General features: G+C 38.5%; 1 protein-coding gene across 1 annotated transcript in view; it reads right to left on the reverse strand.

Annotated features, from left to right (window-relative positions):
- Positions 1-300: 300 nt before the first annotated feature.
- The window catches only part of reps1 (RALBP1 associated Eps domain containing 1), a 30009-nt gene continuing 4721 nt past the window's right edge, over positions 301-25588 (reverse strand). Inside the window, exons 3-19 of the mRNA XM_038277521.1 lie at positions 17602-17831; positions 16929-17091; positions 16702-16835; positions 14810-14972; positions 14666-14729; positions 14392-14546; positions 12456-12577; positions 12055-12135; positions 11590-11677; positions 10408-10506; positions 9004-9064; positions 6904-7102; positions 6624-6821; positions 6397-6486; positions 3621-3775; positions 3414-3519; positions 301-3326 (exon numbers count right to left, since the gene is read on the reverse strand). Coding sequence (XP_038133449.1) covers positions 3258-3326; positions 3414-3519; positions 3621-3775; positions 6397-6486; positions 6624-6821; positions 6904-7102; positions 9004-9064; positions 10408-10506; positions 11590-11677; positions 12055-12135; positions 12456-12577; positions 14392-14546; positions 14666-14729; positions 14810-14972; positions 16702-16835; positions 16929-17091; positions 17602-17831 — 2177 coding nt within the window. The 3' untranslated portion in view covers positions 301-3257. The remainder of the gene's footprint in view (positions 3327-3413; positions 3520-3620; positions 3776-6396; positions 6487-6623; positions 6822-6903; positions 7103-9003; positions 9065-10407; positions 10507-11589; positions 11678-12054; positions 12136-12455; positions 12578-14391; positions 14547-14665; positions 14730-14809; positions 14973-16701; positions 16836-16928; positions 17092-17601; positions 17832-25588) is intronic.

A 25588-nucleotide genomic window follows, 5' to 3' on the forward strand; every position in this document is an offset into this window, starting at 1 on the left:
AAAACAAATGAGCAGACAGAGCCATGTTTAAAATATTGTGCCTTTTTTTCTTTATTTTTGTGTAAAAATCACACAGCTGCTAGTTAACTCTGCAGAGATACAGTACATCCATGCAGTTAAACATCTAGGATCCCACAGCCAAGAGAGGAAGGAATTAAATAGAATATTCTTCAGCTGTTAGTCAGCAATTAATGCAAAGTCCAAAAGTGTATATCATGTACAACATAGAACGCAGAGCTGGGAGAAAATGGCATTCAAAAGTTCACATGGAGACGGATTGCTTTTGCCTGTCTGAATTGCTTTTTTTGTTTTGGGGGGCATTAGGGACTAAGAGGGAACAGCTGAGCGAGCAGACATGAAAATATTCCTGGAAGGTGTTTAATCCGGTTTCCAAACGATATCGCACACACACATGAAGAGTAAACCATCACCCACAACAGCAGGAGGAAAAAAGGTAGAGATCAGTCAGTTGCTACGGAAACCTGAACACCAATCCAATCAGGAAGAGTAAGGCTTTAGAAGACGGGTGCTTCACTAACAAACAGACAAAACATTCAGAAGCTGAAATATGAAATAAGACGCTGACAAATGATTTGACCGTTTCCAGGTAGTGTTAAAGAAATGAGACTCAACTTGGTTGCTTTTTTTCTTTTAAATATGTGTCAAAGACAAGACAAAACAAGCAGATAAAAGAAGTAAAGCAGACAGGAACCAACAAGTGGATTCAGTCAAAGTGCAGTTGGGTCATTCAGGTCTCCCATTTTGATGACTGGTCTCCTGTTGGGCTTCATCTCCACCCAGAAAGGGTTGTAAAAAAACAAAACACTGAGTTGGAGATTTTTTTTTTCCTCCTCTGGAGCTGAGAAATACAGTGGGAAAGCAAACTGTTTATCAGTACCAGAAGAATAAAGGCCAATATCACAAACATACTGCAGATGGTTTCTGGAAGATCGGACACAAAACCGGATACACTGTTCACACAGCTGCTACGATCAAGAGAACGTACAGTAAATTAAAACCGCTCAGTGAGGGTATATCGCACATACTTGCATAGCACAGCTTTGCCTGATTGGAAAACAGCATTTTTTTTCTCCCCCATGCACTCTTTCCCTGCACCATCAGATCTGTGCACACCTGTTGGCAGTGGAGATAGAGGAAAATTCTCCCCCAACTCGTTTCTTCATAAATGCAGCAGCTTTCTGCCGCCAAAGCCTTCAAATCGAACTTCTGCTTTTGCTATTGATGACTTCAACAAAAAAAAAAGAAAAAAAAAAGGTGAATGAATACAGATTGTAGCCTGCAGAGAAAATAAAGTTGAAATGTGAAGCCCAAATAGAACTGGAAATATGAAAAAAGGAGGGAAAAAAAGGTTGCTTTTTGTCTTTGAATGCAGCACATGTAGAAATGAAGGAGCAACACTTCAGTCTTTTTGGATGAAGTCAAACCATTCAGTCCTTATAACGTGAAGGGACAAACAGCACTTTCAAACATAGATCTATATATGTAGAGTCATACAGGAAGTACCAAGACTGAGTTCTAATGAAAGAATGTCAACAAAGCCTCTCACTACTTTTTAAAAACACTTCTAATGAACTTACCACTGTGGGAAACCTGCTTGTGTTGGGTTCTTTAAAGAACAAAGAGCCGGTTACGCCTACTTTTCAAATTAATGAGGCGATACAATAACAACCTGCAAGTAGTCCAATTTTCAGTCTTTATTGTGGCTGGGAGATTTTTAAAAATAAAAAAAGAACAGTTCTCTTTATTTATGCAAATGACTGCAGGTTTTTTCCCTCCAATTCTGCCTAAAACTACAGCGGAAGTGTTAAACAGAATAGCTCAGAAGTTTTTCAAGTGAAGTTCAGTTAAAACATTAAAAGTGTTTTTAAATCTCACCTTCTGCAGATAAATATATTATTAGTCTTTATTCAGTGCGATAATTCAATTAATTGCAGCTAAAGCCAACCGTTAGCACCAAAGGTATCTACGGTTTTAAAAAACATTTCCACTGTCATGGTCATTTATTCATAAACTATTTTGAGACCTTTACATTTTCGGTTATTTAAAAAGAAACCAATCATTGATTACATGGGGAACGGAGGTTGGATGCAGATCAGCGTAAACCTTTCTGTGTGAAACACCTGTTAAAAAAGTTCAAGTAAACATCAATAAAACTAATAGACGACAATCATAATCAGCTTTTCTTTAACCCATTTACTTCGATTGGAAAAGCCTTTAGGTTGCATTTTCAGTGGGTTTCATTCAGGAAGATCATCGCTGGTGTGGTGCACCAACTCCAAACTTTATCCCATAAATCCAGCTTCTGTGTAAATCGCCACCAAATGTAACCCTGACAGCGTTAAAGGGAACAGAACAGCATCTGCAGAACTGATTTTTCAGAGTAGGATTGTTTACTGAAAGCCTAATACAGACTGGCTGACTGCTTCAGGTATGAGATTAGATTATCTGAATTCATACTAAATCAAGACAACATGAGCGTTACCTACTGATGGTGAGATATCAACTTATAACTTCCTTTAAAACTTCTGAAGTCTCTCTTCCAAGAGCCACTGTCTGCTGCTGTGGTTTGAATCTTTACTGTCCCGCCTAAGTCTTTTGAAAAGTTGTATGTTATGTACTCCTTTGGGATTAAAGGTGTAGCTGAATAAGGTTTTACTGAGTCACAAAAGACTTTGATTTAATCTAATAAACTATTTCTGTATGCGTTTCCCTCACAAAGTAAACAAAGTGTTTCTCTCTCCTTAAATTACCCCGGTTTTCCTCAGAAGCTTGATGTGACAGAGCCAGACGTACAATGAACAGCCATTAGAACAAAAAACAGTCACACAAACACTATGATCACACTCTGCCTCCTTCTTCTGTCACTCAAAGAGTCTGAAGCACTCAGACACCTCGTGTTTCATCTTCACAATGGACCTAAAGTTGGATGCTTCTGTGTCGTTATCAGTTTCACCTCTTTGTTTAAAAAAAAAAAAAAAAAAAAAAAAAAAAAGGATCTTAAAAGTGCCGGATGGTTGAAATCTGCTCCACTCTTCTCTGAGGGTAAGACTGTGTGGTCATGGCCGTCCACTGTGCAACTGAGAGCGAGAGTTTAATTTAACTAAACGGCCGGTGGCATCCACGGCCCCACCAGAGAAACAACGATGGAGGGCAGGAGAAGCGGAGGAAGGGAGAGTCACAGCGACGTCCACGGACTTCCTCTTAGTTACAGCAGAGTTCTGCTCCATGTCGTTTGGTTAAAGGTGGGAGAAAGGTCGGAGCTGTTCTAGCTGGACTTCCAGAGATATCCTCTCCTCCAGCAGGTCCTGCAGAACATTGACAGATGAGCAGAGTGACTAAATGAGGTATGCAATCCTCAGCCGGACGATGAGGATAATCTGTGTGTCTCAAACCTTCAGTTGTTGCTGTAGTTCACTGTTGAGTCGTGCCAATACTGTGTTTGTCTCCTTGTTTCTTCTGATGGAAGCTTGAATTGCCTTTTTGTCTTTTCCAATCGATCTAGAAATACAGAAAAATACAAACAAAAGAAAAGTTTATTATTATTTTTTTTACTTTAAGACTTACAGCAATTAAAAGCTGCTTAACACAAAGGTTGTGACCTGGGGATGGAGGGCTGAGCAGTGAGAGGAGCAGCTATGGCGCCGGCTTTCTGCGGGCCGAGCTGCTCATCTTCTGGTCGAAGCTCGTCTTCAGACTTCAACCTCCGACGAACGGGCTTTGGTGGAGGAGCCAGAGGGCCTGACGAGCACTTGGCCTGAAAGGAGGAAAACACACCCCTCACTGATTGGGATTTACTGTTTAAAAGGTTAGGGCATCGAGTTTATCTTGTTCTTAAATTAGGTCCACAAAACGTACATTTTTACAATTTTGAGAAAACCATAGAGTATTTTCCAAAGATATTTGATATTTAATCAGTTTATTTGGATTTTATGGGACAGATCAACTCATAGTAGCAACAGTATTATCAAAGAGATGAGAGGGGGGAAAATTTATTTTAAAAGTTTATCTTAAAAAAAAAACATCTGAAAAGTGTGGTGCACATTTATTCTTAGTCTGTTTAACCTAAATCCAGTTTCAAAGTGGAACAAGCAAATATGAATCCAGCTGGTCTGTGAAGGACTTAGATGTTTGTTGGAGGGCATTAAAACAAAGAGCATCACAAAGACCAAGAAACACTGTAGATACATCAGGTTCGGGATATTTTATGTAGGGTTCAGGTTAAAAAATATATTTATTCAGAGTGTTTAGCATCTCAACTGCTCTGATGATTGCCTGAAAGTGGCACAAATCTACAAAGATGATGCCATCCAACTAAATTTCCAGTCTGGTAATAGTGGACTTTAACCAAAAGGGCAGGAAAGGGCCCCATGGTCACTCTGGAGGAGCTGCAAAAAATCCCCAGCTTAGGTGAAAGAATCTGTTAACATGGCAAACATTACTAATGAAGCCCAAAAATAGATTCTTTACAAAAGAAAAGCGAGGAAAGACATAGCCAAAAAAGAACATTTTAAGAATGCATACAAAGTCAAAAGTCCAATATGGTGTATAGGCGTCAGTAGGCCTGTCGCGATAATCAATAAATCAATTAATCGCACGATAAATAGAAATTATCCACGTCATTTCATTTATCGGCTATATCGTCTCTGCCTGTGTTTTTCTCCTTCTATTGATGACGCTGGATGAAAAGGCTTAACTCCGGTGCTATCTACTGACCCCTCCCCTTCCTCGTTTTTGAGGAGTGAGGAGGAGTGGACTATCGCATCAGGTAGTCAGCGCGCATCATTTTGTACTTCTGCAGCTTTAGAGCCCCGTGAGGAGTTAGCGAGGTAAAAAAAAAAACCCCACATGGTATGTTGGAGGAAAAAGCTCGAGATGGAACTGGTTTGAAAGCCAAGTGCAACAGCCGCAGTGTGGGAGTATTTCGGATTCAAACCAAATGACCGAGGCGAACCGCTGAACCTATGCGAGCCAGTATGTCGCATTTGTCATAAAACAGTAGCAACTAAGAGCAGCAATACAACCAACCTACACATGCACCTTTAGCACAACCACCCAGCAAAGTTTCTCCAGCTGGAAACAAAAAGTATAAGTGATGGCCCGTCTGTGTCTTCAAGTTTGGGACAGTCCAACACTGAAGCAATTAATCGACAGGCAGCATACATAAACGACGGCGCAAAGTGGCGCGCGCTCACAGACAGCGTAGTTCATTTAATTACTAAAGAGAGGCTTCCATTTAATATTGTTGAAAAGCCGGGATTTCGAAAAATGTTGCAGACATTTGATAGACAGTATGAATTCCCCAGAAAACATACATATCACCAACGTGATATTTTGTATATACGTTTTTATTTTTACTGTGGTTTTATCTTTTTTTTTTAATACCTTTTTTAATTTTTATTTCTCATTTTATTTTGTTAACCAGTTCCAGTGTTAAGTGTTCTGTTGAAAATAAAGTGTGTTTATCTTTGGCAGGAAAATGCATGCATTATTACATCATTTCAATTAAATCAGTGTAAAAAGGTCTTTAAACAATATTATCGTTTATCGCAATAATTTTTGAGACAATTAATCTTTCTGCAAAATTTTTTATCATGACAGGCCTAGGCGTCAGGGCAAAACCAACATCTATGCCTCTGAATGGTAAAACTAGTGGCAGACTAGGTATTAACCAATAGGAGAAGTTAAAGACTATATTTGAAAAAAAAAAGTTCTATTTTACTAGAGGAACAGTTAGAGTCATAACATAAACCAGTTAAAGCCAATATGTGGGGGTAGAGATGATTAAATCAGTGGGGCGGAATACAAATGCTCACTGCCATTTATAAATTTTTACAAAACGCTAAAAATTATGCATCGTTCACCTTTAACCTTAGAATGAAATGCAGCTTTGTGTTGGTCTGTTACATAAAATCCACCATTTCTAATGTGAACATGAAATAATGTGAAAACATGAAAGTAGGGTGTGACCATATGGCCAAACTTATATCACCATACATTTCCTAATTTCAATTCATACAATATAACTAACTACAATATCAATATAAACAAGATTAAAGTGTTAGAAAAAATACATACAACAGAATTCTGTACAAACTTATTAAGATAAATTTGGATTATTTTACATTGTGATAAAACTCCATTAATATAACATTTTAGAAATATTTTATTTGGAAAAAAACCCACATGAATCTAAATAAAACCTATAATGTCCGTCAGTGACTAATGCAATACAGACTAAAGTACACTGTAATACTGGAATAGTCATACATCAGTTATTGAATGAAATTATATTTCAATATATACTGATATTGAATTACTGCCCAGTCTTAAGTGTAAGATTGAAATACTTTTGAATAACAGAAGAATTTGACATACGGAGTTGACTGTAGCTGTTGTTCTCTCATCTGCTGGACCGTCACTTTTTACTGCTCTTAAAGGGCCAGCTCCCTCTGATATCTTCTCCACCTGTAGAAATATTAAGTCAATATTTTCAGCACAATATAAAATACTGCCTGTGATGCTGGTGAAGATTCTCAATCATCCATCTTCACCTACTGACTATTATGTTTAAAAAAGAAGAAAAAAAAGTAAAAAATATTTACCTGTCCTGCCTCGCTGTGTTTGTCGATTTCTGGCAGGCTGGACGGCTGCTCAGAGGCAGCGAAGGCCTGAAACTGGCTGAAGTCTGCAAAGTTTGGCTGCTGAGGAATCTGCTGCGGGGAGGTTGTGGCGGTGAGCACAGCGCCACCCGCAGGAACACCCTCTGATTCTACCCGATGCCCAGTGAGTGGTACCGATGTCTACAAGCAAACAGAGAGGGAATACTGTGGAGTTAAATAATGCAGGCATTTCTTTTTCTTTTGTTTTAAACTCATTCATTACCTGTGTGGGCAGCGGTCGAGGTGGCACTGCAGGGGGGAAAGCTATCGTAGAGGGCTGAGGCTGTCCTGGCGCAGATGGGGCAGCAAAGGTGCGATTCATGTCCAAAGATGAGGAGCGAGAGTGGGACTGTTGGGGGCGGGGAGGGGGAGGAGGTGGGGCTACAACCTTTAGAGCCTCTGGAGACGCACCTGACTGAGACCTGAACATAGAAATTCATGCTTAAGGAATCGCTGGAGAAAATATAAAATCCTGTATTTTACTCTGAGGTAGAAACAAGGAATCCAGCCTGACTTTAGGTTCAAAGGTGATCTGGGTTTCCAAACTATGAAGCAAAACTTTAGAGCCTTAAAATAACATTAGTCATGGTGAATCTGACCTGAGATCACACTGTATTACTGGCCGTTTCTCAATTTATAAGAATGCCAATATGGACTCTTGTTCTCCAAGTATGTTCTTTAAAAGAACACAGGAAAGCATGGACTCGGGTGAACAGGAGCTCGAAGAATAAATATAGATCAATTGGAACAGAAGCATACTCATGATATTTTCACATTCAAAACTGGTCTGGAGCTGCATTTCACCTCCCTTTATTAATAGTCTCTAGATAATAGGGGTGGAACGGTTCACAGAATCCACGGTTCGGTTCGGTTCACGGTTTCGTGGTCACGGTTTTCCGTTCGGTATATGTTGATTGTTAGTCGGACATGTTGGTCGTGTTGCTGTTAGCATAAACAAAACGTGTTGCACAATGCTTGCACACTGTTTTTATCCACAACTTTCTTTCCGCTGTCATCGTAGGTCACTCTAAATGCAAAGTGGTCCCAAACAGCAGACCTATAAAGCGCTGCTGGCGCGTCTTCAAACTCCTGTTCTTTCCCACTCGCCATACCCACACAATTCTCCACAACAACTGATTTTTTTCTGCTACGCTGCTTCGCTTCTTCTTCTTCTTGTTTACTACTGGTGGTTGGCTTTGGTCGCAGTACCGCCACCTTCTGCTCTGGGGTGTAAACGCTTCGCCTATGAGAAAAAGGAGCAGCGCATGAACCGAATGCAACACATGCAAATCGAACCGAGACAGTCGAACTTAACGGTTCGGACGGTTTTCATAAACCGTTCCATCCCTACTAGATAATAAATTACCTTTTTTCCATTTAGTGGGAGGACTAATGATTAAAACTATCAGGAAAAAGACAAATTAAATGAAAGTCTTTCCAAATAAAACAATAAAAACCTACTTCACACAGCTAAGAGATGGCTGCTGCAGACGGGCTAAAATTAGCCATGGCTGCGGTTAACCTCGGAGGTCCGCTGGTTGCCGTGGTCCTCGCAACATCAGAATTATTTTAAATATTACACACTAAATAAGTAAATGAGCCATATAGACACTTAAAGGTATATTCTTGTCGCCTCACGATCTTAAAACAGATTTTTATAGAAGAGCAGCAACAGAAAAGATTACTTTAACATAATACTCTGAGGTCGAGCTCCACAGGAAGATGCTGCTACAGCAGTGCATGCTGGGACAGCTGTCAATCTCGAGAACGGACAAGTCTTCTCTGATGCATGCTCGGTAAAAAGGGAGGGGCGAGGAAAAACTTCCAGGGACTTTGTCGGTTCTCGGCCTTGTCTTCTTGTGAATTGGAACAGTAGTGGGGCTGAGTCTGATGACGTTTCACAAACACACGAGAACGCACAAGTGCGCATACTGAGAAACAGCCACTGTTCTCTAGCAGGCAGCTCTGTAGATTAAGTTCCTTCTTTGCCCTGTCCTCACTAAAAACAGGAAAGTATGCTGTGTTTCCCATTTTGAAAAACAACAAATAGCAATCTGTCATCAATGTGTACCGGGAACCCTTTTATTAAGCCCTTTTATTAAGGTTTCCAGAAAACTGTCATAACATGTAAAATTGCTCCAGATGAATTTATGTTAGAGGAATTAGGGGTAAAAATATTTATGTCAGGGGTGATTGTAGAGAATAAAACTTTTTATTTAGAGTTAAAAGTTAGTTTCTGCTCATTTTGGTGATGCTGTGCTCGAGTTGATGGCATAAAATTAAGTTATGTTTTGAAAATATTATATTAAAAAAAACAGCAAACCTTTGCCTTGTCACTGGCTCCTGGTCTGAATTAGATGAGTCAGAACTGCTATATCCATCACCTATAAAAGGGGGAAAAAATACTATGAAGGTAAACAATAAGGATATATTCACAGCATTTATCCAATTTTAACAATAGGAACATTTTTCTCAAAAATTAGTCCTGATCGATCTTAAAGAACTAGGAAAATCCAGTCAGCTAATGCAGTGAAAATCTGTTTACTTTGACATCAGACAGGCAATAACGAAACCAGAAAGGGGCCTGAATGATTGTTAAAGACTGAATACACAATTAAAAGCTGTATAAACTTCAATGTTGGGACTAAGGGACAAAACGCACACAAAAAAAAAAAATCTAAAGTACAAATGTAATAAAAGGTTTTAAATTTCACATAATGTCGACAGCTTATCTTTTTGTAAACTAGAGGCCAAATTTTATTAAGGTGGTGGCAGCCTAGTGGTTAGGGCATTGAGCTTGGAATCCAGAGGTTCTGAGTTTGAGGCCCCACTCCTTCAGACTCTCTGAGTAAAAGATCCTTAACCCCACACTGCTCTCCAGGCAGCGCACGATGGCAGCCCACTGCTCCCCAAGGGGATGGGTTAAATACCGAGAGTTCATTTCGTTGCTCTGTACTTGTGACAGTGTAATGACAATGAAAGCTGAGGGAAAAAATTAAATGAAACATAATAAGCCTAATTAGTGTGTAAACAATAACTTCTAATAAATTATCCTAATTAGAAGTTCCTATGAGTATCAGCCATTTAAACTTTTTCTCCTAAGATTTAGCCTAGACAATATGACATATGCATTATAAACAAGATTTTTTACTGGCAGTCTGTGGGAGTGGGAATCGAACTCAGAATCTCTGGATTCCAAACTCTATTCCCTATACAATAGGCCGCCACTCCCCCCTATATATCATTAGTTAGTGTATATGACACAAAAGTGCATAGCAATGAAAAAGGAAAGTTTGGGAATCAAACTCTGTATAGATGAAGTCTTTCAGTGCACTTTAAATAAGTAGTTGAAGCTAATCTGTTTGATCCATCGAGTTATCTTTGTAATAAATCAATACATCCAATTTCTCTCCTAAGCCATAATGTTTTAAATTCAGATAAATAGGAATGTGATCACTTCCAGGGGGTTAGCTAGCGTGTAAAGCTCACGGATGGCTGTGAAAAATGACAGAACAGGGCAGACATTATCAGGGACGATCTGCCTCCTCAATAGAGAAATAACATTACCTAGAACTATCCTTCATTTGACAGAAAAGGGAAAAAGTCTCTATTCTGGAATAAATCATTTCAAAACGGTTACACTGGGAAATAAAAGGTGTCTGTTTTTTTTCCCTAACTAGTGTAATTATTTTTCTTTTGGCAACAACAGTCCCTTTTTTTTACCCACCAGTGTTGGCAGCTACAAATTTCATGGTAGGGGGCAGCTTGGTTTCTTCAGACAGTTCTGGAGGTTTTGCCAGTAGAGGACTAGTAGGATGATTGTGATCTGAAAGTCAGAGAAAAACAAGGACAAAGATGAATATTAAGTCAATAAAAATGTAGGAAAAAAGTATTTGTTACCCTCTTACATATTAGTTCTTTTTTTGTCCTTTTATCAGAAACATATGAGTCAGATGAGACTGTTTTTCTTAGGAAAAAATTAAGATAAAGTAGGCCAAGATATCTACAAAAATAACCAATGTTATAGCTGGAATCTAAAGAAATTGAAAACACATGAGGAAAGTCATTAACATCTCTCCAGATGTTCCCTGGAAAACCTCACTTGACCATTAAGGTTTGTCTTTATGATTCCATGATAAGAAAGAGGAGACATTGGACAAACAAAAATATGTTTATGAAGAGCCTAAAGGCCAGAAATAATGCTATGAAAAAACAAAAACAAAGGCCAAGCTCCCTTCTACTAAAAAAACCTGAAGCTATGCCTTTGATTTTAACTTGTGTAAAACCATCATTTCAGAAAAAAATAATTAAATCAAGAGTTAAACATGGCGGCTGCAGTGTGATGCAAGAGAACAATCAGCCCGTTTGTAACTCTTATGAAGCAGAAAAATAATCCAACGAAAACCTCTATATCCTCTAAGAAAGTATCTGGGATAGTACTTTTAAATCCAAATTCAAATCTTACGGAGATGCAAGCCTTGATAGTAGCAGGATTTTATTTATCTAAGCCCTTTAATGTCTCATTTTAAACAAATTAAATTTTTAAAGCAAAAAGACAATAGAGCAAACAGGGGAAAGCTTTCAGAGGGACAACCAATTGTTGGATCTGTAATAAAAAAAAAAAAAGACTGTTCATTTAGTCATTTCCAGAGGGTGTTAACAAACAGAAAGCACCATACAGCTATGTTTAATCATGGGTTCAAACCTTCTGTTGTCATGACATAATTAACAGTTAAAATAGGGGGTTAAAAAAGCTTTAATCTCCAGTCCAAAGATCACTAACATTTGTACGGAAAACAGCATAACGAGTCTTGGGAAGAGATGCGGCTGTGTCATGTGCACTGGCAGCATTTATCTATCAGTAATCTGAATTTAAACAGTCAGACTGGAGACCAGAGAGAAGTCCTACCGCTGCCAGTCCTCTTGAGCTCCATCTCCTGCATGTGAATCTTACTGGGAGTCATCCGGATGGGGACCGGGTGGACGATGGCTGTGTCCTGGAAGACACGCATTTATGTAAGCAGAAAGCTACACAGGCAATCTGATGTATCCAAGGCTTGCTTCTTTGATAATCATTTCTAAAACAATGTGATGCTGTTGTAGATACGCAAAGAATGGGCTTTGTTTTTCACTATCTTTAAAGAAATATAAATATCTATTAGAAGGTTGATGTCGGCACTGTGGGAGGAGGAGCTGATTTCCTATAGAAGCTAAGGCTTCTAAATAAGAAACCAATGCAGCAACCGCTGAAGGAGGAGGCGGCACTTTGTAAGAACATCATGCACAGAAAGAATGATACAGACAGAAAGATCCAGAGAAGGTTAATGTCTGTGCATTACTCTGTGAAACCATGCATGCCAAGTGATTGACTTACAGGGTCAGCTGGTGCAATGTTAGAGTCAAATTGGGTCAGAGTTTGTGAGCTGGAGGAGCGCTCGCTAAACGTCTCCCACTGCTGCAGGAGATAGACAGTAAGAAAAAAAAAAACAAATAAGAAACATGTCAGTCAGCCGGAACAGTGACATCACACTTTCACTGAAAAATCCTCAAGCTCAGCCACGACTGTGGAAACTAAACTACCATCAGAGTCCCAAAGAGGGGAAGAGGAGGTGCTGAATTAGCAATAATTATGTTTAACGATGAGGAGAGTCATACAGGGATGGATGGATACAGAAGAGATGAAACTTTGAACAATTAGGGTGAATCAAATGCAAACCAAGCAAAGAGCAAACAAAGATGTAAGCTAGAGTAAAAATTGGGTTTCCGTGTTGGAACCTCGTTGCTCTGGTTCATCTCTGGCCACGCTTGGTTGAGGGAAGGCATGGAGGGAGATTTGTTGGGGGTGACCTCCACTGGGGAAGCAGAGTACACAACTTCAGCCGCCGGCTCGGGAACTTCTGTGATAGGGAAAAAAACAAAAAACATAACAGATAAAATGTTATATACACACAATTTCTGTTTGACATAACAAGAAAATTAGATAAAAAGATATTTGAATCAAGTTTTTTTTTATTGGTTTTGTCTTCGACGTGATTTACGTTTTTTTCCCCTAAAGAATCTTTAACTTAAATTAGAGTTTAATTTATGGTAGGGATTCACATTTCTGGTTTATTTCGCACTAAAAGAATTCTACCTCAGTACAATCTTAAATGTTGTCAAACTGTTAGATGTTTGTATTAATTAAACACCTATTATACCAAAATCTATAATTCTGTTCAGAAAAACGTTCCAGGTTTAAAAAGGTGAGTTTTTTTCCATGTTATTAAAAACATTTTTTATGCCTTTAATAATATGTTATTTTAAATCCCCCCATAATATTGAAAATAATACTAGTAGGCATGGGCTGCTATCAAATTCTGACGGTATAGTAACTGTAAACAAAACTATTATTAGGATTACAGAGAGAAGATAATATCAATGCTTGAATTGTGGGTGGAGCTTCAGTATAAAAGCTGCAGTATTAAGTTTATAGAATGAATCAAAATTCAGTCATTATCTTCTTAATTTTTCTCTTTATTTCACTGAAATACTGTCTGTATCTTTATTGCATTTTTGTAACTTCTGTAAAGCACTTTATGACCCTTCTCTTTGAAGAGTGCTATATAAATAACATTTTGCTTGCCATTTTTAGGTCAAAGGAATATGCCAACATATACCTTGCAGGGTCTTACTGTATAGTATTATGCAAAAAGGAGCAACCGGAATGATCAATATGAACAAAAGGTCTGCAGCTACAGCTATGAAGAGATTCAGTACTTTTGCCTTTCAATTAAAACTATTCACACAAGAGGAGAAGTTGTATCCAGAACCATCACCAAGCTGTCTGCCTCGGTAACACGACGGTTTTAATGCCTGACAAAAAAGGTTCCTTTCAAGGCAAACTTAATCTTCAACATGCGCCATCATATCAGCTGCATTTAGCTTTTTCATACCAGGGTATACTGAGACCCGCAGCCGGCTCATACCTAGTATTGAGAATTGGATATTTTCCAGGGTATTTATATTGAGTTTGAAATGTTAGTGCAATTACTTGGAGTCAAATCGACTAATAAAGTTTTTAAATTTGAGTATTTCTACATGAATACCCTAAATGCCATTGGTTGCTCAGTGACGACTCTGACTCCACCTCTATCCATGTATCCTGGTGTTAATGCCAAGTCAACTGATGCTAAGTTGGTTTATGTTCTCTAAAGGTGTTCAAGTTTGTCCATTTAACTGTTGCCTGCTTGTCAGATTTACAAGACAGTTTGGCTTCCTATAAATGCTGTTTAAATGCACCTAGCAGCTAGGTGCATGTAACTAGGTCCTAGCTACAAAATTAAGGAGCGACAGTGCGACGAATCAATCCGGAGGGCTGCGACGGCTTAGCTTGGTATTTGGCTACTACTGATTTTCTTTAAACATTTGTAGCAACAAGTATTGCCTGATTACAGCAGTTGTCTCCATAGCAGCCTCTTATAGGTCCCTAAAAGTTTAATAGTCTTCTCTACCAACACCATTTGCTTTTGTCTAAGGATCTTTAAAAATTAAAACAATTCAATGCAAATTAAAGGGCCTCGTTTAGATCTTAAAGCAACAGAACAGAGGAATATGAAGCACCATTTGGGTGGGGTTTTCAATCGCCCCGCTCTACTATGCAAACACTGCTGCCTTACAGCTCTGGTGAGGTTTGACTAAAGAAAAGAGGAGGAGGATTAGAGCCTGAGCAAACCTGCTGAATCATCAAGGTCGATCAGCTTCGGCATGAGGCTCTCCGGCAGCTTCTCTGGAAGATCATAGCCGTTTTTTCTGGCCACCACCAAATGAAAGGCAGCACAAAACTCGTCCAGGGTCAACGCTCCGTCTTTATCAAAGTCCGACAGCTCCCTTAAAAATATAAAATTAAACAGCAAACCAGGTCTCATTTCATGCTTCAACAGAAAAATTATTTGTATGCATTAATGCAGAAAACATCAACATGTAAGACAGATGTAAAGCAGACTCACCAAATATGGGACAACTCTAAAATAGGTAGCTTTGACTTAGTAAAGAATTCTTTCGCAGCTGAACCTGGAACAAACAAAAAGTGACCATTAAAACACTTTTTTATAGATTTTTGAGTCTATGTGAGGTTGTTTTTCTTCCCATACCTGGTATTAAGCCAGTGAGGTCAGGCTGAATGGTTTTGAACTGGTTAATGTAATACTGTCTTTGCTCGTCTGTGATTTTCCAGGGATCGTCGTAGCTGCTGGACTGTCGCTGGATCTCATTGGTCGTCGTGGCCGAGGCGACGGTTCGTATCGTTGTGCTTTCCTACAGACAACAGAACTCCATTTATTTTCATTCTGCTGGAAATACTAAAAAGAAATTAAAACTACCAAAGCAAAAACACAGTAAATGTCACTTTTTTAAAAATAAAAAAAATAATCACTGCCCTAAAGTCGGGAGCTGATTTCTGTGTCTCGAAAATGATGTAACAGACTAAAAATGGAACTGGCTAAAATTAGACCCATGAGCCTTTATTTGAGTCAGCACATGAGTTTCAGTTTAAAGGCATCGGCTGACAAAGCAGGGGTATGAAATGCTGACTGGTTTTTAAAGTCACAAGTGTGGTTTGCAGGAACTGCTGCTGTCTTTTCAACTAATGAAAGAAGATTGGGATCTCAGTTTGAGGACAGATTCTTACAGTACGGAGAAACCTCTGCCATAATTTGACCTACACTGCTGTATTTATTTTTTGAAGAAATGCCAGACAATTAAGTACTACAACCAATTATTGTTTACATTAGTATAGTGTTACATTTACAATATTTCTTTCTGAATGTTCATTTACAACAAAAATTTTCCAGATTTCTTAATTTCCTTCTGCTTATATTTCTTATGAATGCTACGAATTTCAGCAGTAGCCAGGCGTTATTAATGAAACCTGCAGAAACCAATTTGATAAAGGATGAACTGAGGGATGAACAGATGGATGGAAAAAAAAGGGGGAGGCTGAGCGATAAGCAACAAATGGGTATAAGGAAAAAAAAACTGGGATGGATGGATGGATGGATGGATGGATGGATGGATGGATGGATGGGTGGATGGATGGATGGATGGATGGATGGATGGAGTTTATAGAGAACGTACACTAAATATCAAGCCGTCTACCTAGGAGATTAAGAAAATTGCAATAATTGTTTTCATTTCTAAAACCAGGTTTTATAAAAAAAAAAAACGTTGTAGCCAACGTCTGCTGCTTGAGAATAAGACAACTTAGTTTAATTTCCTTAACATCTAAATAAACTTTTACATCATAAAACATATTATGCTGAACCAAACACACGTCACTAAAACATTGCAGGCATAAAGAGCGACTATGTACTTATAATTAGCTAACATGTTTAAGTTAAGGCAGCTCTTCAAAATATTCATATTGCACACAGCCAAACTGCAATAATGAATTAGTAATGTACTGCAGAGCCCTGAGTAAAAGTTTAACCTGAAGGCACCATATGTGTGAAGCTGCTGGGAAATCCCATCTCGTTTGATATTCCTGCAATCCCAGGGACTTTTACCTTCAACTTGACATCATTTCAGGTGAGTAAATAAGTTACTTAAAGAGCGAGCTATGCACCCAATTACGTTTGGAAAATGCTGACACTAAGCTATTGTTTTCTCCAGCTTCCTTTTTCAATTGTCTCATTGTGAAGGTATCTACATAATAAAGACTAATATTTACATTTTTTTCCATCTTATCTTTTCACAAAAAGCTGATTTTTTTGTGATAGGTGGGAGAATGTATCCACGTCCACTGAGAAAGTTTCTAGATGGAGCAGAGCACTGAGCTCTTAGTTCCACACACAAACAATCTTCATGTGTTTAGATTTAGAGATAAATTCGAAACATGTTCATCCGTACACCTCCTGAGGATGACACCCTTTTCTTTTTCCAAACTTATAGAAAGCTAATTTTAAAGATTGTTTAAAAACTATTTAATTCCCTGCTCTACACGAAATTGATGTGTATGAATGACACGGGTCTAGTTCAGCTGCTCTACCTGGACTGATGACGGGTGCATTGCTGGAAGCGTGCTGGAGGGCGGGGTGTCTGCTGTAAAACTGACCCAGCTTTCTTGGCTTGGAAGAGGAGGGGGCGAGTGGGACGACCACATGCCATCACCTGTTCCAGGCCCTGGAGGGGAGGAACCACATGAAGGCATAAAAAAAAAAAAGACACATACACCCCCCAAATTAAACACATGCTGACAGATTGTGTGGCCGTCACCTGTTTGCGGCTCTCTGAACTGCGTCCACACAGCTCCGCTCGCAGCCACCACTTGCTGCCTGTCTGTGTTCCCTCCACTGTGTTGCCGTTTGTGCTTCCTCCAGGAGTGAGGGGAGGTGGGGGGAGACTGGTGGGGTGAGATGACCGGGGACGTGGTTTCAGGCTAGGAATCATATTCCAATAGAAAACATATTTTCAGAAATGCATAGGTTTTATAATAATAATAATCTTTTAGGTCCTATCATAAATTCCACACATTGCTTCTCTACAGGCGCAGCACATGTGAAGAAAATAAGCTACGAAAAGTAGTAAAATCAACATAATCTGCTTCATCTACCATGTGGGATGTTCAAGCCGACCATGAATGAGCATTTCAAAACTAAAGTGCAAAGATAACCAGCATGCAAAAGATCTATTCATGCGATTGGCAAGTTAGCACCCACGGCAGAACAGAAACTAATTTGAGCTACAAATCACCAAGCACGCACAGAGTAGTAGGAACCCACTGATTGCAGAGTTGAGCTGCAGTATAAGGGTCTTTAAAATAAATATGGCTATTATTATCAAAAGGAGAATCATCATGTCTTTATATCTTCTGGATCGTAGATGATGCAATATGAACAAATTGAGAAGTAAAAGATTGTTTTCTTAAAGGAGGAGCATAGTTACCAACCTGAGTTTCTATGCTGGGTGCCAGGGGCTGGATGACCTCATGGGCTGGAAGCGAAGTGGAGGAGGGGGGGGCTTTCTTGTTCTGGTGACCCCTGCCAGGTGGTCGGGGTATTAAAGCCGTTCCAGCGGCCGGGTATAAGCCCTGGCTGTCTGCATCCTGGTACAGAGCTGCATGTCTCGCTTCTGCTTCGTTCTTTCCCACCACGAACCGGGGCAGCGGAAGATCTTTGACTATTAAAGAAGTCACAATAAAAAAATCAGAAATTTTGATTCAAACAAACCTCAATCTAGGTTCCTTAACACACAGCAGAATTAATTCAAACATCCATTTTCACAGGCAGCGGAAATGTTTCCGTGCCCTGTGTGTCTTTGGTTCGAGCTGAGTCACACAGTTACAGCCATCAGCTGACGATAGCGTAGCTTGTAAAAAGCGAGGAAAGCCATAAAACGGGAACAGTGTGTAGATTCTTGCTTCCTCAAAATAAAACACGCAGATCTGTTTTACTGAGCTTCGTTGTATGAAGTTAAGAGGTAACAGCAAAACATGGAGCCTGGTATGTGCTTTAGTTCCTGATGGTGTCCGACGTCATACGGTGTTCCTTCTTTAGAGCATTATTCTTAAAAAAAAAAAAGGAGAACGGCAAAAACTTAACTAATCATAAATGTGTTTATAATGTCTGAATTATGGACCATAAAAACACGTGAGGCCTGAGACCCATTTGACCCTTTGATGTAAAAGAGACAAACATTGAAAAGTTGTTTAAAAAAAAAGACAAAAAAAATCCCCATATTCCACTCACTTAATTCCTGTATTATAAAAAATGTAGCTATAATCTGATGGAAATTGAACATCAAACACTGCATGACAGATAGCAGCATTAAATGTAAACTGATTTTTTGTTATTGAGATGAAAGACTATAAAAAGATTAAAGTGATTTTTGCCTTTTAAAACCACAAAATGCTTTTATGCAAATTCTAGTTTAACATTATTATTACCTCCCGTTAACAATGAGGGATGAGATGCAGCAAACTGTAGAGAAAGTTCACAAGTGAGTGAGAAGTGGCTTAGATTTAGAGTCAGCTCCTTTTTATTTCAGGGCAGACTTTCCAGCCAGACATTAAACCACCTTTATCAAAATGCGATGTTCTATCGATCTGTTCGGACGGCAATAATTAAGACAAGTTTTATTGTCATTTTGTATACGCAGTGTCTACAAAATAAAATTTCGTTTTGTGCAGCTTTCAGACAGTAAATGAGCAGCAGCTTAGCAGTGAAAATAACATTTTCATTTCATAAAGTTCAGCAGTGATTAGATGTAAACATCGTGGGAGAAAAACATGGTGCAAAACGCATCGATATGGAAGTGCAGAGCATTGTAAAGACAAATATTTATGGTGCAAAAATGGACTTGTACGATTTCTATTCAGTTCAATGAACAAGTCTGTGATTAATATATATATATTGCAATATCACCCACCCATCTAACATAATCATCTATATTAGCTTCACAAAAACAGATCTTTAAATCTAACAAGATATTTGCATCAAAAACAGTAGTATTAGATCACCTGTTAACTATTCTCATGCCTTGTGAATTTCAAAATAAAGGTGCATCTTAAAGATGATTTTAATCGATGTTTTAATTTGGCATCAATGTAAATGAATCATTAATTTTATTTATGTATTGATCTGGATAGATTTTTTGCTACCCCCTATCAGAAACAAGTGGGGGTCTCTCTCGGGGTCAAGCCAGAGTCTGCTCCTTCCCTCTGTTCCTCTTAATTAATTTATTTCATATCTGATAGGATACTGATTTTGCAGCTCTGAGAAATAACCCATGATAGGGCTGCAACTAACGGTTACTTTGCAAATTGATTAATCTGTTGGTTATTATTTTCGATAAATCGATTAATAATCGGATAGACAAAGATTCCTAAAAGGAAATTGTTTTTAAATGAAATGAAACTCAGCTGAAACTCAAACTTTTCCACCTGAGGAGTTCTGGAGGAAGCATATTAAGAGAAAACTTTTTTTTTAATCTTAAAGGCAAAATGTCTATATATTTTTTGCTATAATTACTGTTCTAAGTGGGTTACTCTGCCAGCTAAAGGTATGTTTTAGAGTCTCTATACTCCAGTTAACAATTGATCGATTACTAAAATAGTTGACAATTATTTCAATAAACAATTAATCCGATTAATTGTTTCAGCCCTAACCACACATTTATCCCTGATTTAATATGGTGCAATTTAGGGCTGAAACAATTAATCGGATTAATAGCTTTGCAAAATAATCGTTAGTTGCAGTCGTAGTGCTATTTTAGCAAAGACTGAATCAAATATTTTACCCAAATATAGAGTAATAGTCAACAACAATGAATATTAGAACAACTGACCTATTAACCTTATTAACTGACTTATTAACCATGGCTTACATTAACTTTAAACTGAAAAAAATAAATAAATAAATAAGAAGAAGAGGAGAAACTTGTGGATGAAAGGTTTTCCCACTCATGTTCAGCCATTCTGCCAACATAGCTCCCTCTCCAGTAACACAGCATCTGCTGCTCTGTTGGTTGATGCCGTTCTTGTGATCATGGTGAACCTAACTTCCCTTAAGAGGCAAAATAACTATTATAGCCTGGAAACATCTTGTGATCCCCCGAAAAGAGCAGGAATGTCCCATTTGAGAAAGGAACGTCTGAAACTTTCTACACTTGTGAGTCAACCTTAAATAAACAGAAGACAATATATGGATGGATTTGGACAATAATTATGAGTAAACGGGATCGGTTACTAGAGTTAGCCTTTTTACCTTTTAGAAATGGTGTTTATACACTGATTGCAGCAATCAAAAAATGTTTATGTTGATTCATGAAATTCAAACCACAGTTTTTATCCAGTAAGATCACAAGGACTGCATGGACACAATATCTTGCAGGATTTTCAATTGCAAGTGCCATGAATTTTTGCTCTAGACATTAATGAAGCATTTGGCTGAGAAGCTAGACTGCAGCTATCCTTGAGGATAATTTTTAGTGGCTCAAATAATATATCTCATTTAAAGTGGCAGGCAACAGCTTCATGTAAGGTTAAAGAAAGAATTGGTGCAGAAAAAAATGGATTAATATTTTTTTGCTTTCTCTGCATGTCCTGCTGCAGCTTTTCAGGCGTTCTATACAGAGAAGCTGATTGCCTGCATGTTTCCCTGCCTATTTTTCTCTGGTAATAGGGTATCTGGAGATGCTATCCTATATGCTGCATGACTTTATTAAATCAGAATTGCATCAAAGTAGACAAGTTGCATTCATGAAATATAATATACATAATCTGTGTTTGTATAACCTCAGCAGTTTGGATTATTTTTAAAGTACATAAAATAATCACAATATTCAGCAATAGTAAAGCACAACAATGTTTTTATTAAAATGTGCTGAACCAATTTAAAAAAACCTTATATCCATTTTAGGCACTTATGCTCCATTTGGATGAATAACCTGATTATACTTTCATCTCCGATTGTTCCTTCTGGTGATCTGATACTTATAAGAGTAAATGGGAGGAATCTTTCTGAGCTTTTTTGTGCATGTCATACCATGGCTCTTTCAGCTCTCCAAGAGTTAACAAGAAAATATGGACTGAACTCCAGAGAAAATATTTATGATCTCTTTTGTTGGCTTAAATTGGTGAAATTAGATTTCCTGGATTCTGAAGGGAAGGCTTGAAGAACTCCTTTCTGTCACACTGCAAACCAGGTTTAAATGTATCCAATCCCCCTTTATACACAACAGTCTTATGCTCCGTCTTTAGAAACCTCGGAATCCTTGGAAAATGAAACGCAACTATCATTTCAGCAACTTAAGTCCATCAATCCAAACTGCATCCATAGAGTTAATAAACTTTTTATTGCGTAATGTGTCCTTTTATAGCAACAGGAAGTGGTCGGTGTGCTTCAGCAAATGTTCATCAATTTATGAAATCATTGCAGGATGTTGCAATACTACAGGGCCCCAACAAGTAACTTAACACAAGAACGAATGTGAAAACTTCTGTTTCTGAGGCAAGGAGAAAACTATTATTTTGGCGTAAACCAGCAGCGCTTACTGTAAATTTGCAAAAATGTTCAAACTTGCAAAACATGCATTGTTTATTTTATTTCCTCTATGTTGCAATTGCAAAAATGTGTTATTTGTTTTCTGATTCTTGTGAAAGACCAACGCAAAGTGCATAATTATGAGACAGAGATGAGTGTGTTGAGTAAAAGGTCTTGGGGGATAGCACTTTTCTCTGCAATTACAACTCCAGCTGTTTAGATGAGTTTTATAGAGGATTTTTCTCTAATCATTTCTTCAACATTAAAACCTTTGGTTCAGAAAACTGTTGAGAATGTTCCTTATTTTTAATATCCAATAGATTTCTCTCTGAAAATTATAAATTTTCTCTCCAAAACCGGGTATCCAGTTATTTGCAGCACACATCCATCTGGGACCAGTTGACTGGCAATAGCTACACTACTGGTTCAAAATAAACATGCTGGAAAAATAAGGCCTCAACCTACAAACTAGACAACCTTAAATTGACTTCATGTAGGGGTAAAATAAATGTAGATAGTTACATATACATCCAAATCCTTTCAACTGAAGAAACATGATAAAATCATGTCTCGTTTTTGTCCTGTATCACAAATACAGGTGCTGGTCATAAAATTAGAATATCATGAAAAAGTAGATTGATTTCAGTAATTCCATTTAAAAAGTGAAACTTGTATATTATATTCATACATTACATACAAACTCATATATTTCAGATGTTTATTTTGTTTAATTTTGATGATTACAAATGACAACAAATGAAAATCTCAAATTCATCATATCAGAAAATTAGAATATTGTGAAAAGGTTCAAAATTGATGGCCCCTGGTGCCACACTCTAATCAGCTAATTAACTCAAACCACCTGCAAAAGCCTTTAAATGGTCTTTCAGTCTAGTTCTATAGGCTACACAATCATGGGGAAGACTGCTGACTTGACAGTTGTCCAAAAGACGACCATCGACACCTTGCACAAGGAGGGCAAGACACAAAAGGTCATCGCTAAAGAGGCTGGCTGTTCACAGAGCTCAGTGTCCAAGCACATTAATAGAGAGGCGAAGGGAAGGAAAAGATGTGGTCGAAAAAAGTGTACAAGCAAGAGAGATAACCGCACCCTGGAGAGGATTGTGAAACAAAACCCATTCAAAAATGTGGGGGAGATTCACAAAGAGTGGACTGCAGCTGGAGTGAGTGCTTCAAGAACCACCACACACAGACGTATGAAAGACATGGGTTTCTGCTGTCGCATTCCTTGTGTCAAGCCACTCTTGAACCACAGACAGCGTCAGAAGCGTCTTGCCTGGGCTAAAGAGAAACAGGACTGGACTGCTGGTGAGTGGTCCAAAGTCATGTTCTCTGATGAAAGTAAATTTTGCATTTCCTTTAGAAATCAAGGTCCCAGAGTCTGGAGGAAAAGAAGAGAGGCACTTCATCCACGTTGCTTGAAGTCCAGTGTAAAGTTTCCACAGTCAGTGATGGTTTGGGGTGCCATGTCATCTGCTGGTGTTGGTCCATTGTGTTTTCTGAGGTCCAGGGTCAACGCAGCCACATACCAGGAAGTTTTAGAGCACTTCATGCTTCCTGCAGCTGACCAACTTTTTGGAGATGCAGATTTCATTTTCCAACAGGACTTGGCACCTGCACACAGTGCCAAAGCTACCAGTACCTGGTTGAAGGACCATGGTATCCCTGTTCTTAATTGGCCAGCAAACTCTCCTGACCTTAACCCCATAGAAAATCTATGGGGTATTGTGAAGAAGAAGATGCAATACACCAGACCCAACAATTCAGAAGAGCTAAAAGCCACTATTAGAGCAACCTGGGCTATCATAACACCTGAGCAGTGCCACAGACTGATCGACTCCATGCCACGCCGCATTGCTGCAGTAATACAGGCCAAAGGAGGCCCAACTAAATACTGAGTGCTGTACATGCTCATACTTTTCATGTTCATACTTTTCAGTTGGCCAACATTTCTATAAATCCTTTGTTTTTATTGGCTTCAGTAATATTCTAATTTTCTGATATGATGAATTTGAGATTTTCATTTGTTGTCATTTGTAATCATCAAAATTAAACAAAATAAACATCTGAAATATATGAGTTTGTATGTAATGTATGAATATAATATACAAGTTTCACTTTTTAAATGGAATTACTGAAATCAATCTACTTTTTCATGATATTCTAATTTTATGACCAGCACCTGTATGCATTAGTTTGTAGGCCTGGGCGATAAACCGGATCTTTACTCTGTCTGTCATTCACTACAATAACTGGCGACAATTTTCCCATGTCTGTAAAATAAATAAACTTAATTCTGCCATATTTCCTGTGTGCGCTGATGGCTGATATTTACTTCCCCTTTAAGATACTACATTATGTGTCTTATCACGGGACTCCGCAGATCCAATCAGAAGTGTAAACACAGAGAATGGCAGATGAGCCCAGTGAAGAAGCGTCTAACAGCCGTAAATGAAGTTACATCAGTTACGATGCACATTGTTCTCACTGCACACTCGGTTCGTTGGCACCAAAATTACACCATAGATGTTGAGCAAAAGAACACGAAATGCAAAGTTTGTCTGAAAACTGTCGGGACTAACTGAAGTAACACATCTAACCTCTACCACTTACAGCCACTAAAAGGCTCCATTGCACAAAAATGTTTGCAAGAGTGGATGCCCATAGCCTCCACTCTGTTCCTGAGCAAAACCTTTAACCTCACATTGCTCTCCAGGCGCCACACAATGGCAGCCCACTACTCCCCAAGGGGATGGGTTAAATGCACAGGTAAACTTCCTCAATGCAAGATCAATAAAGTTTTATTATCATTATTAAAAGAGTTATCATTTTTCTCCTCCTGTTCAATGAGAAATTGTTTAATGTTTAAAGGAGAATTACGGTTTTTAACACTTTTAGCCCATTTTCTGTAGTGTCCAGGATGAAATCGAATGATCGACACCAAAATTTTGACAATTGGTCCTGTCTCTGCTTTTTGGCCCATTTAGAATCCCCCCCTGGCTGCTTTAGAATGGCTTGCATAGAGCATGTCCGATAATGTCCTTAAAACAACCTTTCCCTGCCACCGGAAACGGAAATGGGGCCTGTTTACGCATAGTTGTAGTCTTTTCGCTTCACTCTTTGTACTCCGACGTCGAGGTGCTAACGTCTCTGTTAAACACTTTAAAAAACTCTGAAAATGGAATACGAAAGGTGGATTCTTGATTCTCGACGTCGGAGTACACAGAGTGAAGCGAAAAGACTACAACTGTGTAAACAGGCCCCATTTCCGTTTCCGGTGGCAGGGGAATATTGACTATTCCAACAGAACTCAATGGGATTTACAAAATGCTAAATAAAACACTACAGGAACGTTTTTTCTTTACGAAACTTTTTTGGAACGTCATTGAACAGCGCTGACGACCCGGTGAGTAGCATATTTAAAAAAAAGAACGTTTAAGGTTGTTTTAAGGACATTATCGAACATGCTCTATGGAAGCCATTCTGAAGCAGCCAGAGGTGGATTCTAAATGAGCCAAAAAGCAGAGACAGGACCAACTGTCAAAATTTTGGTGTCGATCATTCGATTTCATCCTGGACACTACAGTAAATGGGCTAAAAGTGTTAAAAACCGGAATTCTCCTTTAAACCCAAATGGGTACAAAACTTTAATATTTAATTGAAAGTAATATGTTCCGATTTAGATTTAATTTTCTGCACATCCCTTTATTTCTGATAAAGGAGGGGGAGCATTTATTGAGGTAAAATTGCCCAATTTATTGTGATATTGACCTTAGGTCATATTGCACAGCCCTTTTCACACACGCCGCTTTGTTTTAAAAAAAAATATAAAAAATATAACCGCGGTGTCTGAGACAGTGATTCGCCTACATG

The sequence above is a fragment of the Cyprinodon tularosa genome, unplaced genomic scaffold (genome assembly GCF_016077235.1).
Source record: "Cyprinodon tularosa strain WSP-4 unplaced genomic scaffold, ASM1607723v1 ctg132, whole genome shotgun sequence".
Classification (NCBI taxonomy): domain Eukaryota; kingdom Metazoa; phylum Chordata; class Actinopteri; order Cyprinodontiformes; family Cyprinodontidae; genus Cyprinodon; species Cyprinodon tularosa.